This window comes from Rana temporaria, chromosome 3 (assembly GCF_905171775.1).
Source record: "Rana temporaria chromosome 3, aRanTem1.1, whole genome shotgun sequence".
Lineage (NCBI taxonomy): Eukaryota > Metazoa > Chordata > Amphibia > Anura > Ranidae > Rana > Rana temporaria.
The window spans coordinates 396990629-397006315 of record NC_053491.1 but is presented as its reverse complement, the minus strand read 5'-3'; the positions used below and the strand labels follow the sequence as shown (position 1 = coordinate 397006315).

General features: G+C 44.5%; 1 protein-coding gene across 1 annotated transcript in view; it reads right to left on the bottom strand.

The window, feature by feature from the left end:
- Positions 1-238: 238 nt before the first annotated feature.
- Positions 239-15687, bottom strand: part of LOC120932966 (low molecular weight neuronal intermediate filament-like) — a 29550-nt gene continuing 14101 nt past the window's right edge. Inside the window, exons 2-4 of the mRNA XM_040345866.1 lie at positions 4305-4625; positions 2143-2267; positions 239-704 (exon numbers count right to left, since the gene is read on the bottom strand). Of these exons, the coding sequence (XP_040201800.1) occupies positions 461-704; positions 2143-2267; positions 4305-4625 (690 nt within the window). The 3' untranslated portion in view covers positions 239-460. The remainder of the gene's footprint in view (positions 705-2142; positions 2268-4304; positions 4626-15687) is intronic.

Here is a 15687-nt window from a genome sequence, read left to right as displayed (position 1 = left end):
GAACTCGACGAGCAAAACGATGTGTTTTGCCCGTCGAGTTCCTCGGACGTGTGTACGGGGCCTGACAGGTGTTTTAATCCCTCTCCATTCTATCTAAACGTAAATAAAAAAAGTTTTGCCTTTAGTTATACTTTTAAAAGAAAAAACCAATGCAGCCACCACATCTACGGACTGGTAAGCTGTAATATATTACATTCTTGTGTTCAGATATACTTTAAGGAAAGGACGGACAAACACATTCTTTATTAGCATTTATTAAGCCTGAAGCTTGGATGTAGTTTGTAAGTACAATGTTTACTTGTTACACCTTCACTGAATATGGCAATATGAAGTTTTATGGCTTATTATTTAACCTTTTCTGGTTAATGCTAGTCTAATTGCATAAAAGTCCAAAATAAATAAATGGAATAAAAAAATATCAGTATGACAGAAGTGTGGGTGGTTAAATATTCTAGCTAACTCAGTTCTTGGAGGCGGCTTTATCTGAGGAGGCATCTGCTGATTTTGGTGGCTTAGGCTGGACAGGAGAACCCCCCTTTCCTCCATCAGTTGCATCTTTTTTCTCTTCTTTGTGGATGGAGATTGTGCTTGAGGGGTACATCTTGCCACCAGAATAGGAACTAGAAGAGTATGAGTAGCCCATTCCAAACATGCCACCACCTCCCACTGTAGTTAGACGTGTCTCTTCCCCTTCCAGGAGTTTCCTGATGACAAAGGAGAAAATATAGTTAACATAGAAGCTCTATCTGCAACAAATATGGCTTGCATGCTGCCAAAAGCCATCAATCCGAGACAAATCATTTCTTGTTTCTTAATTGATGTCATGATGCAACCTTAGTTGGTTTTGGGGATTACAAAATAAGTCAGGGGCATGGCCATCAACATGTCAGGGCACCCTATGCTTGAGGTTCTCTAGCTTATGTTTTTTATTCCCGGGATGAAATTATATGGTAAAGCTACACTGGTCGTTTAACATGAACCATACTCAATTTAAAAAATAAATAATCATCCTGTCTGAGAGTAGACAGTGCCTGTTATTATCTGTATATGGTCAGAAAAGCCTCTTCTATGCCTCGGTCTAATTGAGCTTCACTTAGTGAAGTTAAGCCATTATCAGGCCCCATTTACAAACTACCACCTGGCTGTCCAGTAAAAGTGCTTTTATTGGCCAGTCCACTGAGGCAGTCTCATTGAACAGTGGAATGACAGGGCTTAGCCATAAAGTCTCTGAAAGTCAGGCCTCGGTATACTTGACTGGATTTTTAGGGCAGTACAAAAAGTCTTAAAGTGGAGGTTCACCCGGAACTAACATTTTTTACCCTTAGATTGATGCTCATTTTGTCTAGGGGAATCGGCTAGTTGTTTTAAAATCGAAGCTGTACTTACCGTTGTAGAGAGCGATCTTTTCCGCCGCTTCCGGGTATGGGCTGCGGGACTGGGCGTTCCTATTTTGATTGACAGTCTTCCGACAGGCTTCCGACGGTCGCATCCATCGCGTCACGATTTTCCGAAAGTAGCCAAACGTTGGTGCGCAGGCGCAGTATAGAGCCGCACCGACGTTCGGCTTCTTTCAGCTACTCATGACGCGATGGATGCGACCGTCGGAAGCCTGTCAATCAAAATAGGAACGCCCACTCCCGAAGACCATACCCGGAAGCGGCGGAGAAGATCGCTCTCTACAACGGTAAGTACAGCTTCGATTTTAAAACAACTAGCCGATTCCCTTAGACAAAATGAGCATCAATCTAAGGGTAAAAAAAAATTCATGGGTGAACTCCCACTTTAATTTCAGATATTTTGATATATACAAACAAATATGTGTGTCACACTGATTTGGAATGAGATGTCCTCTTATTTTGGTCCCGTTGGGGTGTGATCTCTCTTACTGTCCCCAGTCCATCATAAGTCGTGACTCTCAACTCCCTCCTCCACACAAGGGATCTGATAATGGTTTTTCTTGTGCAATGATGTCACTAGCACCTATTGAACCGATGGTATGAATAATGGTTCAATCTACAAAATGGCTGCCTCCTTGCAGGTGACAGGTAAATCTACCTATTCAAATTTTCAGTTTTACAAAGCAAAATTGTATCCTATGATATTAGTTTTCCATACACTGCCTCAGTACTATAGATTCATTACCTGTATGCTGCTATTTCAATGTCCAGAGCCATCTTGACATTAAGAAGGTCCTGGTATTCCCTCAGGTGACGAGCCATTTCCCCTTTGGTGGTTCTTAGAGCATTGTCAAGCTGGTTGATGGTTTCCTACAGACAAAACATTACAATAGCATGTCAGTACGTTCAGAAAGTCTTCAGAGGTGGTGCACAACCCCCAAACCTTGCACAGAAATAGCATACTGCTATCCTTTCAGCATATTTTTTATTATCAATACAGCTTGTTGATTGTAGCTGTCTTGCTAGCCACATGGGCTTGTTGGTACAATATGGCTGCTGTCATGGCAAATATTGCATACAACTGAGAATCAAAAGTCTAAAAAAATTATTTAAGGGGTTAATCTTGTATTTCGTTTTTGGTAGATGTTGTAGAGTTAATCCAACTGACTGTTCCAGTTATCTCTCAGGAATTCATTTAGTAAGATCTTTGTACTTGAAATCCTGGGTCCTACTCTTCCTGTTGGAATTGGTATTAATTTCATACTCTTAAGAATGCAACAAGAGCAGCTGGAATATCTAAAGTCGGACAAAAACCTCCAACATTTCCAGGGTTACAGAAACAGACAGGAGTCCAATTGTTGGAATATCGGAGGCAAACAAAAAGCCAGAGCTGAGTGGGCCCAACAGACACCAACCATAGAAAACACTTTAGGGTGGATTGTCTCTTTTAAAAAGACAAACATCAAACATAAAGCATGTAGTAGTTGCTTCAGTAACTTACTAGGATTTAGTAATTTTCTTTTTGACAGTGATCAAATGGCAAAGCAATACTATGTGGCTATGAGGTTGTTTCTTTTTCCTACTCCATGACACCCACCCTTCCGCATCTACTTGGGATTTCCCAGACCTCTATTGCATATAAGATAACCCGTTAAGAAGTCACCCTCATTTGTGGTTTATTCCAACCTGCTGACGTTTGGTCATCCACAGCACAGCAATTTGCAGCATATAGGACTATCCAGGTTCCATCGTGGTTCCACCACACAAAGCCTGTTTGACCCAATGAACGTATGTTCTTTCGGGTTCAAACGTTTCAGTGAGCCTCTTACCTATAGGTGGTGGTTCCCATCACTTCTTCACTTTTACTTCCGTTTAAAGCCCTCACCATGTTTTGAACTTTGTCATTATTGTTGTTTGGTCACTTTAAGGACACACAGTTGTTCATATTTTGTATCTGTATTGCAGGGGTGCCCAACCTTTTGAAGAGCGAGGGCCACTTAAGCAACTTGATAACCAGTCGTGGGCCACAATGAGCAGGGGCGTGCGGATGACAGGTCACGGCTACTCTATGGGCCCTCTGATCTGCCCAGATGGAAGGGGACAAATTCCCTTCTGTTTTTTGGATTGGAGGTAGGCGAGCGTAAATGGACATCTGTCGCTCTGTAGAGGTGAATTGAGGGTCCCATTTGGTCGGGTTGATCATGTGAAAAGGGCCTAAGACTGCTTTCAACTGATGTGCTGCGGTTTGCCCACACTGCGGGTGCAGCGTAGTGCACCTGTGTCTATCCTGCGGGTTAGCTGAACTTTGCCATAGACTCCTTCTGTGGCAAAGCCAGCACTGTAGAGAAAACATCAGCTTATGGGGCTCTGGTCCGCAGCCGCTTTCTTCCTCTACCACCAGCTTCATTCACAACACTGATGCTGTGGTATGGCAAATTGGCAACCTGCGATCTGGGCTTGCCAATCCGCTATTCCAGAGCAGGAGGTCGCGGGCCACATCAGAGCTCCGCAGGCCACATGTGGCCCCCGGGCCACTGGTTGGCCACCCCTGCTGTATTGAGTATTCTTGTATACAGACATTCAAACTTGTATCTATGGGGATATTCATACTCCTAATGTTCATATTCACCATTTGAGCACTTTACTAATTTATGTCCATTGACATTCTTTCATTTTTTATCCATAATTTGATTAGCGCTACACTTTTTGTTTCCAACGCAATACTAAGGCAGATATTTTACACTGTTCATGAGCACGCTGTAGCATGTTTAAAAAATTGTAATAAAGATGAATGTATTTGAATGGGTTAGTACCCTGGACCATGGGATGAATTTGTTTCATTTAACAATTGTACCTGTTTTAAAAAAAAAAAAAAACATATTGCGGGTTTGAAAAGACAGATGTTACCTGCATTTGGCCAATTTCTTCGTTGTTCCTGTCCTCGGTTTCCTGCAGTTGCCTCTCTAGTGACTCATTAGCACTGCGCAGGGCATCGATTTCCAGAGTCCGGGCTTGTAGCTGTCTCCGATAGTCATTGATCTCTTCCTTGGCCTGTCGCATGTTATCATTGTTCCGAGCTGCCTCCTGGCTGACATTGGTAATCTTGGTCTGGTACCAGTCCTCAGCCGTCTGCTGGTTGCGAGTGGACAGGACCTCATACTGCATGCGGATTTCTTTCAGGGCAGCCGTGAGATCTGGTTTATTGACCACATCCATCTCCACAGTGATCTGCACAAAGAAAAGCAAAATTGTCAAGTATGGCGCTGACTGTAGATACTGCAAAGTAAAATGTACTCATATTTTCATGGGCAGATTAATAAGCACAGTGCTGCTTGTTTGGTAAGATTTCCTATGAGCAATATACACTTATTTACCATATATATTTTAGGAGCATCGTTTTGTTGTTGGGGGATGAGAAAATCAGGAAATCTTAAAACTTTACAATAATACTAAATAAACAGATTTGTGCAATTTGTGAGAAGCCATACAATTTATACATCACAATTTTCTAGATCCAGAATGGCAGTATTTGCTGCACTTTAGACAAATATGAAGTGCAATTTCTAGGCAAACCAAAAATTTGGGCTTTGCTTGCCTGAATTTTTCTATGCATACCTGTCATGCTGAGAGAATCTGTTACTAATCTCTTCTAGTGGTTTTACTGATTATAATCTTTTCTGTTTGATTTTTCTTGATTTAAACTGTTCTTGCAGAATAACATACTGTATTTGCTGGCGTATAAGACTACCTTTTACACTTAAAAAAACTGGCCAAAAAGCAGGGGTCGTCTTATACGCCGGGTCAGCTGCTCGGATGCCTGCTGGATGTGCGGTAATACTGTATGCATCTTCGGCTACATACAGTATATACCGCTTAGCCAATCCCGGTGAGCGATGTATTCAAATGAATACAGAGCCTGCTTGGATTGGAGTAACAACCTCTGCCAATCCGAGCAGGCTACATACAGTAGCCTGCTCAGATTGACTTTGAAAGTCAGAGAGGCGTGGGCTGATGATGTTACAGCCTCTGCCAATCCAAGCAGGCTTTGTTTTCATTAATAGAATACATCGCTCGCTGTGATTGGCTCCAGCTCCAGCAAGAAGGAAGAAGAATATGGCTCCAGAAGGAAGAATTATGAAGCGTCAGAAGCCTTGGAAGGGGGGTCGTCTTATACGGTGAGTACAGGCAAAAAAATCTTAAGAAACTGTAAAATTAGGGGGTCGTCTTATACGCCCGGTAGCCTTATACACCGGTACGGTATATACCGGTACGGTATATTGCTGAAAACATAGCATAAAGGGATGATGAGGCTATATGCAACTAAACATTGATGAGACATTGACATTGACGAGACATTGTGTTCTCCCAGCCATCCCTGCCGGGAGAAGACAGTGATTATTGCTAGTGGCTATAGCAGCTGCAAGCAAATCCAGCAGGCTGGCTGTGCCTAAGTTAATTGATTGATCAACTTGGCATATTCAGCCTGCCCACACATGGTTCGAATCTCAGCCAGTTACTGCTGAACCGGTTGAGATTCAAGTCATCTATGGCCGGCTTTAGTGGCAACATTGGGGTTCCTGCAACAGACCGATTTAATCCTGTCTAACAGTTTACGTTAGAACAAAGGGTTTAGTTTGCACACATTTGAAAATATATGTGTAGGCTGCAGAGGCCATGTCATGGCACCCCCGGTACCTATGCTGTCTGTGGCAGGCTGGCTGGTAAGGTAGATGGGAATTTTTGCATGTTGTTTTTTGACATGCGTTGCCCTTCCACGTGTTCCTTCCTGCAAAGGCCAGATATAGGTTGGGGTAGTTGCCATTTGTTTGTACTATAGATGAAAAACTTTTCAGTGGGAGGGAGTTTAAAAAGACACGTGGCCATTCACTGAAATTAGAAGAGAAGCGGTTTAACCTTAAACTGTGTAGAGGGTTCTTTATTGTCAGAGCAGTTAGGATGTGGAATTTTCTTCCACAGGACTTGGTATCAGCAGGAAGCGTCGATAGTTTCAAAAAGCTATTAGATGGGCAACTCAACATATAGGGACATATGATTTACTATTGACATAAACACATGCACGCACGCACGCACACACATACCCCACAGGTTGAACTGGATGGACTGGTGTCTTTTTTCAACCTTACCGACCATGTAATGTTTGACAATTCTTCCATTAGTGAGGTCAGGCACTGTTGTGCCTGACTAGCAGTCCCCGCTCTAATTCATCCCAAAGGTGTTCTATCGGGTTGAGGTCAGGACTGCACTGGTCCAGATCATTTGGTGGAGGGGTATTATGGTGTGGGGTTGTTTTTCAGGGGTTGGGCTTGGCCCCTTATTTCCAGTGAAGGGAACTCTTAAAGCGTCAGCATACCAAGACATTTTGGACAATTTTATGCTCCCAACGTTGTTGGAACAGTTTTTAGGGATGGCCCCTTCCAAAATGACTGAGCACCAGTGCACAAAGCAAGGTCCATAAAGACATGCATGAGCGAGTTTGGGGTGGAGGAACTTGACTGGCCTGTACAGAGTCCTGACCTCAACCCAATAGAACACCTTTGATCTCACAAAGGTCAAACATTCCCATAGACACACTCCTAAACCTTGTGGAGAGCCTTCCCAGAAGAGTTGAAGCTGCTGTAGCTGCAAAGGGTGAGCCAACTCAATATTGAACCCTATGGACTAAGACTGGGATGCCATTAAAGTTTATGTGTGTGCAAAGGCAGGCGTCACAATACTTTTGGTAATATAGGGCCAGATTCAGGTAGATCTGCGGCGGCGTAACGTATCGCATTTAGTTTTACGGGCAAGTGCTTGATTCACAAAGCACTTGCCTGAAAAGTTGCAGCGGCGTAGCGTAAATCCCCCCGGCGCAAGCCCGCCTAATTCAAATGATCCGGGTAGGGGGCGTGGATCATTTAAATTAGGCGTGTTCCCGCGCCGAACGTACTGCGCATGCGTCGTCCCTAAAATTTCCCGACGTGCATTGCAGTAAATGACGTTGCAAGGACGTCATTGGTTTTGACGTGAACATAAATGGCGTCCAGCCCCATTCACGGACGACTTACGCAAACGATGTAAAATTTTCAAATTGCGACGCGGGAACGACGGCCATACTTAACATTGGATACGCCACCTAGGGGGCAGCTTTATCTTTACGCCACGTATCTCTTATGGAAACGGCGTAAATTTACTGCGACGGGCAAGCGTACGTTCGTGAATCGGCGTAACGACTAATTTGCATATTCTACGCCGACCGCAATGGAAGCGCCACCTATCAGCCAGCGTTAATATTGCACCCTAAGATACGACGGCGCAGGCCGTCGTATCTTAGGTATGTTTAAGTGTATCTCAGTTTGAGAATACACTTAAACCATACGACGGGCTTAGATTTGGAGTTACGTCGGCGTATCTGCTGATACGCCGGCGTAATTCTTTGAGAATCTGGCCCATAGTGTACATTTGATTATTTTTAAAGAAATATACACAACTGTATTAAATTTGGTTTTATTATACCTAATACCGGTCTCTTACAGGAATAAAGGACTTTCCTGGAAGGCTTCTTTATTGGACAAATATCTGTATTCTTAGTGCTGGTGACCTGATCAATACTACATGTAGAGCCTATGAATACATTATAGTAGATTTATGAGTAATGACATGAAGAACATGAACCGGGCAGAAAGAAAACACATCACACCGTCCTAGCTTGACCTTCATCAGACCTAGCAAGGAAGGTGTTAACCCATGAGCAGCTGACAGTAAATCCCAGAGGTGTCCCGTAGAATTGTGGGTAAGACAAGTGCATTAAGAGAACAGCTGGACTCCGGGGATTACGGGAATAAAATGCAGCCTGGACGCCGCGATCTTTAGAAATCTTATTATGATTCATCTCCCAGAGGAAGCGTTTTTATCTGCAGAGCGATGAATCTCAGCAAGACAACAGTACGCAAAGCCAGAAAGAATTTATAGTGTTAATAAAGCATAAAAATGAAAGTAATATCCAGATACAACTTTCACTCTTAATATCCATTTATTGCTGCACCTAATGATTAGCCTTGGATGATGGATGAATGGAAGAAAAATACAATCAGGAATTGGGAAGTGCATAAGAATAACAGATGGCTAATCCAGAGATCAAAAATGGTCTTGGGATTCTATAATGCATACAGGTCAGATCTGTGTGTCATATTTAAAGGGACTGAATGCTAGTTCTGCGCAGAAAAGATGAACATATTTGACTTCACTGTAATTGGTGTCACTGTCCATACAGCCCATGACAGAGGATCGCGCCTTCCTTAATATTTATATAAAGAATAGCGAGTACTCAATCACTAAAATCTCATGTAAGCCCAAAGTCTGGTACACACTACTAGGTTTTTTTTTTTTATTCAACCCACTGGTTCAGTGACCGCTGACAGCTCAGGTTGGAGCCGCTGTCCTAACAATCCAATGTTAGTACAGTAGTCTTCCCTACTGTTCTATTGTGTTCTGACAGGGACCCCCCACGCTCTGGAACACTCCGGTCACCTGATTGGGAGCCAATCGACAGACCTTTTTCGGTCAGAAGCCGTCCAAATGGTCAGATATTGTCAGACCAGCTGCAGTAGACACGGGCCGAATGTCGGCTGGTTTTTACTGAACTGGCCAATGCCGCCCAACATTCAGACCGGGTTTACTAGGCTTTAGCATGTTCGGGTCACTTCAAACGTAATTGTCAGCATTTCTAGATGATATCTGGTGATCCTACCATGAAGGCCCTTGTTCTGGCTCCTGTATAGGGTGACAACACCTTTATGAACCTTTATTTATTTTTTAATTCATTAAAATATTTTTTTCCCCAAAAAATTGTCTGTTGAAAAAACGCTGCACAAATACCGTGTGACATAAAAAAAATTGCAACAATCTGCATTTTATTCCATAGGATGTCTGCTAAATACATTTTTAGAATGTTCAGAAGTCATTTTCAAGCAAAAAAATGTAACTTGTAAACAAAAAGTGCCAGAAAAGGCCTGGTCTTCAAGTGGATAAATAAAAGCTGATAATTTTAACCCCTCCGCGCCAGTGCCTCCCAGCCCTTTAAGAGGTTTCAGGGGCAGGGTTTATGATCATGTGACTGCCGTGATTGGCTGTCACGGCAATCACATGATCGGAAAGGTCCTGAACGCAAGAAGCGATCGGAAGGTTTCGTTTGCCTGCCGGTACCTGTACCAGAAGTGCGCTCTCGGCACAGCTGTGTCAGTTAATTGGTATGCAAATATACGGCCGCTTGGCACCAAGGACCACCCGCCAAGAGGCCGTATATTTGCGTACTGTTGGCGCCTAGGGGGTTAAGCACCCCTGTGGTAATGTAAAAGGAGGGCACTAATTGGGGCCCTCCTGCTTGAGAGTGTGGCCAGCACACACCTGTAGTTATTAAGCGATAGCTAGGCTGCTTAATTATGTACAGTTTACCTTACAGGTGTGTTTGACCCAATAGGAACCCAGGGAAGGTACTGGAAGCCCTCAGGTGGGCCTATAAAAGATCAAGCTGCTGTGGGGCTCATCCTCTTCCCCCTGGACCAGATCAACAGGCGAAGTGCTGCCGGATTTTTCAACACCCATCCTACCTGAATAATGGAGTCCCTGGTGAAGCTGCTCCCGAACAGGGCCAGTGAAGAAGGAGGTGAAGCCTGGCTGCGTCGATGCCTTGAACCTGCCACCGCAAGCGAGGATGAAGAGGAAGCAGGTTGCTCCACGTCGCAGAGGAGAAGCGCGGGTCAGTGGGTGGACGAGCCGACGAAAGAGCGCCATCCGAGGCGCGGAATGGCGACCAGGAGATCCAGCCCAGCTGCCGCAGGGACGGAGGACGCGGCGGTGGAGGAGAACATGGCAGCGGAGGTCAGCGGCGGCCAGTCGGGCAGGTGGAAAAAGGGGGACCAGTGTGCGGTCACCAGCAAGCGGCGGACGGCGGGGCGGACCGAAGAAGCCCGCGAATCAGGCAGGAAAAGGGGGGCCATCCCCTTTTAAAGTCTCCAGGCCTCTCAGCGCTGACAGGGACCAGCAGCCAGCAGTCAGCCAGGCTAACAAGCTGCAGAACTCCACAGACACAGTGCAGAGCGTGTTGCTGGATAGAGCGTCGCAGCAGGGAGCAGGAGGACCCCCAGTGGCTGGTAAGTGTAATCAAGCACAGGCACTGCAGGTTATCATGGATTCCCTGTCTTCCTTGGTAAAATCTCTCTCTCCTCCTGTTAACTCTTTCACTGCTGCGCCCTCTACTGCTGCAGTATCTGCTTCTCTTGCTAATATCTCTGGTTTTTGCTAATTCTCTGTCACATCAGCTGGATGATGTTTCTAATATTAACAATACAATGGTTGTAATGGAGCAGAGGCTGCCTGAAACTCTTATGAAAGATGTTATGCCATGTGAATTTTCTCCCTTAGGCTACCACCTGAGTAGGCAGGTAAAAGAGAAAATCTGGAAAGGAGATTTCACCCCAGATCTTTTCACAATTGGCTAGAGGCATTTTTTATTTATTCAGGTGTGATGGCTAAAAAAAAACCAGGTGTATGCGGTGGGTTGTTCCAGCATTTAGACCACATACTGGAAGCCTATAAAAATGTTGGGGGTTTAGGATGGTTCTTTTATGACGAAGCATTTCGTCAAAAACTGGCTATCCACCCTTCTCTCAGGTGGGGCATGAAGGACGTGGGCCTATGGCTCAACTTATGGTGTCCCAAAAGCAGCATGCCCCTAGGCAGGGTATGGCCGTTCCCCAAACAGCAGCCAACTATAGGAAAGGTTGCTGTTTTGCTTTTAATGAACAGCAATGTCGTTGGAATGCCTCTTGCAAATATAGGCACGAGTGTTCTTTTTGTGCTGGTGCGCATCAGGTCGCAAAATGTTTTAAAAAGAATGCCGCCGTATCCACACCTGGACAGAGGGGTATTTTTCCCAAAGGCCTGCTTTCCAGTGAGGCTGGAAAAAATGCGCCCATGGCTGGAACAGTATCCAGACAGGGAGAAGGCCCATGTTCTCATTGATGGTTTTCCCAGGGTTTTCAGATACCTACCTTTAAGGGAGTTGGGTGTGAGATGGTAGGAAACCTGAAATCAGTTTTGGCCTATCCCCAAGTGGCAAGAGATAAGATTTGGAAGGAAATTAGTGAGGGGCGGGTGGAAGGTGCTTTTGGGGTCCCCCCTTTTGAAAATTTCCGATTGTCACCGCTGGGGGTAGTTCCTAAAAGAGAACCTAATTCTTTTCGCTTAATCCATCACTTATCCTTCCCGAAAGGGCAGTCTTTGATGATATAGACGCGTCTGTATGTTCAGTTTCTTACGCTACATTTGAGGAGGCAATTGAGAAAATCAGGTCTTGTGGTCCAGGGGCTCTGCTGGCTAAGGCAGACATAAAGTCAGCATTCTGTCTGTTGCCCATTTCCCCTGGGGCATTTAACTCTTTAGGTTTTCAGTTTGATGACTGTTTCTTTTTGATAAATGTATTCCAATGGGCTGTTCATTGTCATGTGCTTATTTTGAAGTCTTTTCCACATTTTTGCAGTGGGTAGTTTTTTCCAAAGCATGGGCACACAGTGGTGTACTAATTGTATGACTTCTTATTTATTGGGACAGCGGATGATTCACGTTGTGCGAATTTGTTGTGTACTTTTCAGTCCTTGGCGCAGTCTTTTGGCATACCACTGGCGGAGAAAAAAACATGCGCACCAGTTTCTTCTTTAGAATTCTTGGGGATACATATTGACACAGTGAAGATGGAGTTCAGCCTGCCTGAGGCGAAAATTAAAAAATTGAGGTTCTTGTTGGCACGTTTTATGCAGAAGAAAAAGGTATTGTTAAAGGAACTGCAGTCCTTATTAGGCATTTTGGCTTTTGCGTGCAGGATAATGCCGTTGGCGCCCATTTTTTTCTCAGAGGCTTTCATTGGCCATGTCAGGTTTGAAATCCCCGTTCGCTCACATTTGATTAATGGTTTCTATGAAGGAGGACCTGCGTGTGTGGTTGAGATTTCTGGAATCTTACAATGGGAGATCGGTTTTTCAAAAGGATTTTTGTTTGCCTCTGATTTTAAGTTATTTACAGTTGCAGCAGGTTCCAAGGGTTTTGGAGCTATTTGGGGATCCCATTGGTGTTGTGCAGCTTGGCCAGATTTCTGGATACATCTGGGTGCTACAAAAATTTAGTTCTGCTTGAGCTTTTCCCGGTTTTAGTGGCAGTGGTATTATGAGGCGAGTCGTTTGCAAATCAGCATATTTTGGTAGAAACGGACAACAAAGGAGTGTTATTTGCTATAAACTGTCTATCATCTAGCTCGTTATGGGTGGCAAAAGCCTTACGCCAAATAGTTTTTCTTTGTTTAAAATATAACATTTGGCTAAAAGCCAAATACACCCCTGGTGTACTTAACACAATCGCTGACTCTCTGTCGCGTTTTCAGATGGACCGCTTTCGGAGCTTGCTGCCAGAGGCAGACGAGGTGGGCGCCAGGTGCCCAGACCACTTATGGTCGATAGTATGAGCTTGGCGGCCGAGGCGATTAGGAGTTCCGTGGCGCCCAAGACATGGGCAGGCTATTCGGCCTCCTGGAGGGATTGGACGGTTTTTGCTAATAATTCAGGTTTCAATGGCAGTACGCCGTCGGAAGGCGGGCTATTGGCTTTTGTGGCTTATCTCATGGAGGATGGTTTTCCTTACAGTCATTTAGCAAGATCATTAGCGGGTATTTCGTTGTTCTGTCGGCTAAAAGGTCTGCCATCTTGCATGTCATATTTTTCAATCAAGCAGGCAATTAAAGGGTACAGAAGGAGAACCTTTGTAGCGGATGACAGAAGGCCTATCTCACTGGAAATACTGTCCGGCTTGTGTGCCGGGACTAACATGGTGTGTTTTTCAGATTATGAAGCATTGCTTTTCAAACCGCTTTTGTTTTAGCATTTTTGGTACGTTCCGGTTTTCAGAATTAGTACCGGATTCCAAATATGGTGGCTCGGGCATCCGCTCGGAGCATGTGGTGGTGGAAGGTTCTGTGGTGCGCATTTGGCTACAGCAATCAAAGACGGATCAATGTGGTAGAGGTTCTTTGATTACCTTGCAGGCTCAGATCAATGAGGTGGTATGTCCGGTATCCTTGGTTCATCAATTTTTAAAGGTAAGACCGCAAAGTAATGGCCAATTGCTTATACACAATAATTTAGCGCCTTTATCCAGATACCAATTTAATTTTGTTTTCAACAAATGCCTGGGTTTGTTGAGTTTACAAGGTTTAAAATTTTCTTCACATTCTTTCCGGATAGGTGCAGCTTCGGAAGGAGCTAGGAGGGGTATGGAAGAGTCTGCTATTAAGGAAATGGGGAGGTGGAGGTCGGATTGCTTTAAATTGTACATAAGACCTAAATTGTTTGTTTAATTTTCAGATTTACATTGCACTGTTTGGATTCTGGGACATTCGTTCATACACTGGGCTCATAAGAGAGCGACTCATCGTCCATATACGGTAATTTATCACTACAACCAGAATCCTACAGGTTGCTTTGGAAAGGAGTGCGTGGCCTCCAATGGCATCAGTTATATTTTCATTTGTCACGTTTATTGCAGGTTTGGCCACCTCCATCTATCTTGGTGCTGCACTTAGGAGGTAACGATTTAGGGAATCTCAGAACTGTGGATCTTTTAGGTTTTATCAAACGGGATCTTGGTAGATTTCATGCTATTTCCCCAAATACGGTCATCATATTTTCGGAAATAGTTCCTTGCCTGGCATGGCTCTCCTCTTGATGAGGGGGGCAATGGAGCGGATGAGGAAAAGGGTAAATAGGGCCATGGAGAAATACATGCCCACCATTGGTGGGCTATCTTATCGTCATATTGACCTGGAAGGTGGTGTTCCCGGTTTCTACAGATCTGATGGGGTTCACCTTTCGGAAATAGGTTTGGATCTGTTTAATCTTGGTTTGCAATCCGGTATTGAAATGGCCGCGGTGGTGGGGGTGGGCCGGGCTTGAAGCAAGCCCGCCTGGTGGGACTATTGGTTGTTAAATAAAATGGTGTATACTGTCTGCCCGAGTTTTGGATAACTGGGCAGGACGCTGGTGTTTATTGAAAAATTGAAAGATGAGTTTAATAAATAAAGTGGTTTTTGTTATGATGATTAAAACCAATAAAGGTACCGCGGCCATTATATTTGCCAAAAGAGAAAATGGTGTATGTTTCTTTATTTACCAGTTATAATAGGTTATTAAGATGGGTGCTGGTGTGTGTGTGGCCTACAGTCTCATGTAAAAGGAGGGCACTAATTGGGGCCCTCCTGCTTGAGAGTGTGGCCAGCACACACCTGTAGTTATTAAGCGATAGCTAGGCTGCTTAATTATGTACAGTTTACCTTACAGGTGTGTTTGACCCAATAGGAACCCAGGGAAGGTACTGGAAGCCCTCAGGTGGGCCTATAAAAGATCAAGCTGCTGTGGGGCTCATCCTCTTCCCCCTGGACCAGATCAACAGGCGAAGTGCTCCCTCCCCCCCTTTCCCAGTCGCGTGTACCTCTTATGTGGTATGGGTCACCCCGGTATCCGGGGGGGACTATTGGTTGTTAAATAAAATGGTGTATACTGTCTGCCCGAGTTTTGGATAACTGGGCAGGACGCTGGTGTTTATTGAAAAATTGAAAGATGAGTTTAATAAATAAAGTGGTTTTTGTTATGATGATTAAAACCAATAAAGGTACCGCGGCCATTATATTTGCCAAAAGAGAAAATGGTGTATGTTTCTTTATTTACCAGTTATAATAGGTTATTAAGATGGGTGCTGGTGTGTGTGTGGCCTACAGTCTCAATGGCTTGACTTGCTGGATGACCAGATGAAAATAGAAGAAAGGAAACATAAAATGAAAACAAATACAGCCATCACATCTAAGGCCCCGTACACACGACCGAGTTTCTCGGCAGAATTCAGCCAGAAACTCGGTCGGAGCTGGATTCTGGCGAGAAACTCGGTCGTGTGTACACTTTTCAGCGAGGAACCCGTCGAGGAACTCGTCGGGCCGAAAAGAGAACATGTTCTCTATTTCCTCGTTGTTCAATGAGGAAAGTTGGCCCGCCGAGCTCCTCGGCGGGTTCCACACTGAACTCGACGAGGAACTCGATGTGTTTGGCACGTCGAGTTCCTCGGTCGTGTGTACAGGGCCTTAGAATTGTAAACTGCAATATAAAAAATAAAAACTGTTTGCTTTTGGGTTTCATGCTGATTAAAGTAATTACTGGGGACCAGGATTTCCTTCACACAAGTACTTTCATCTGAAGGA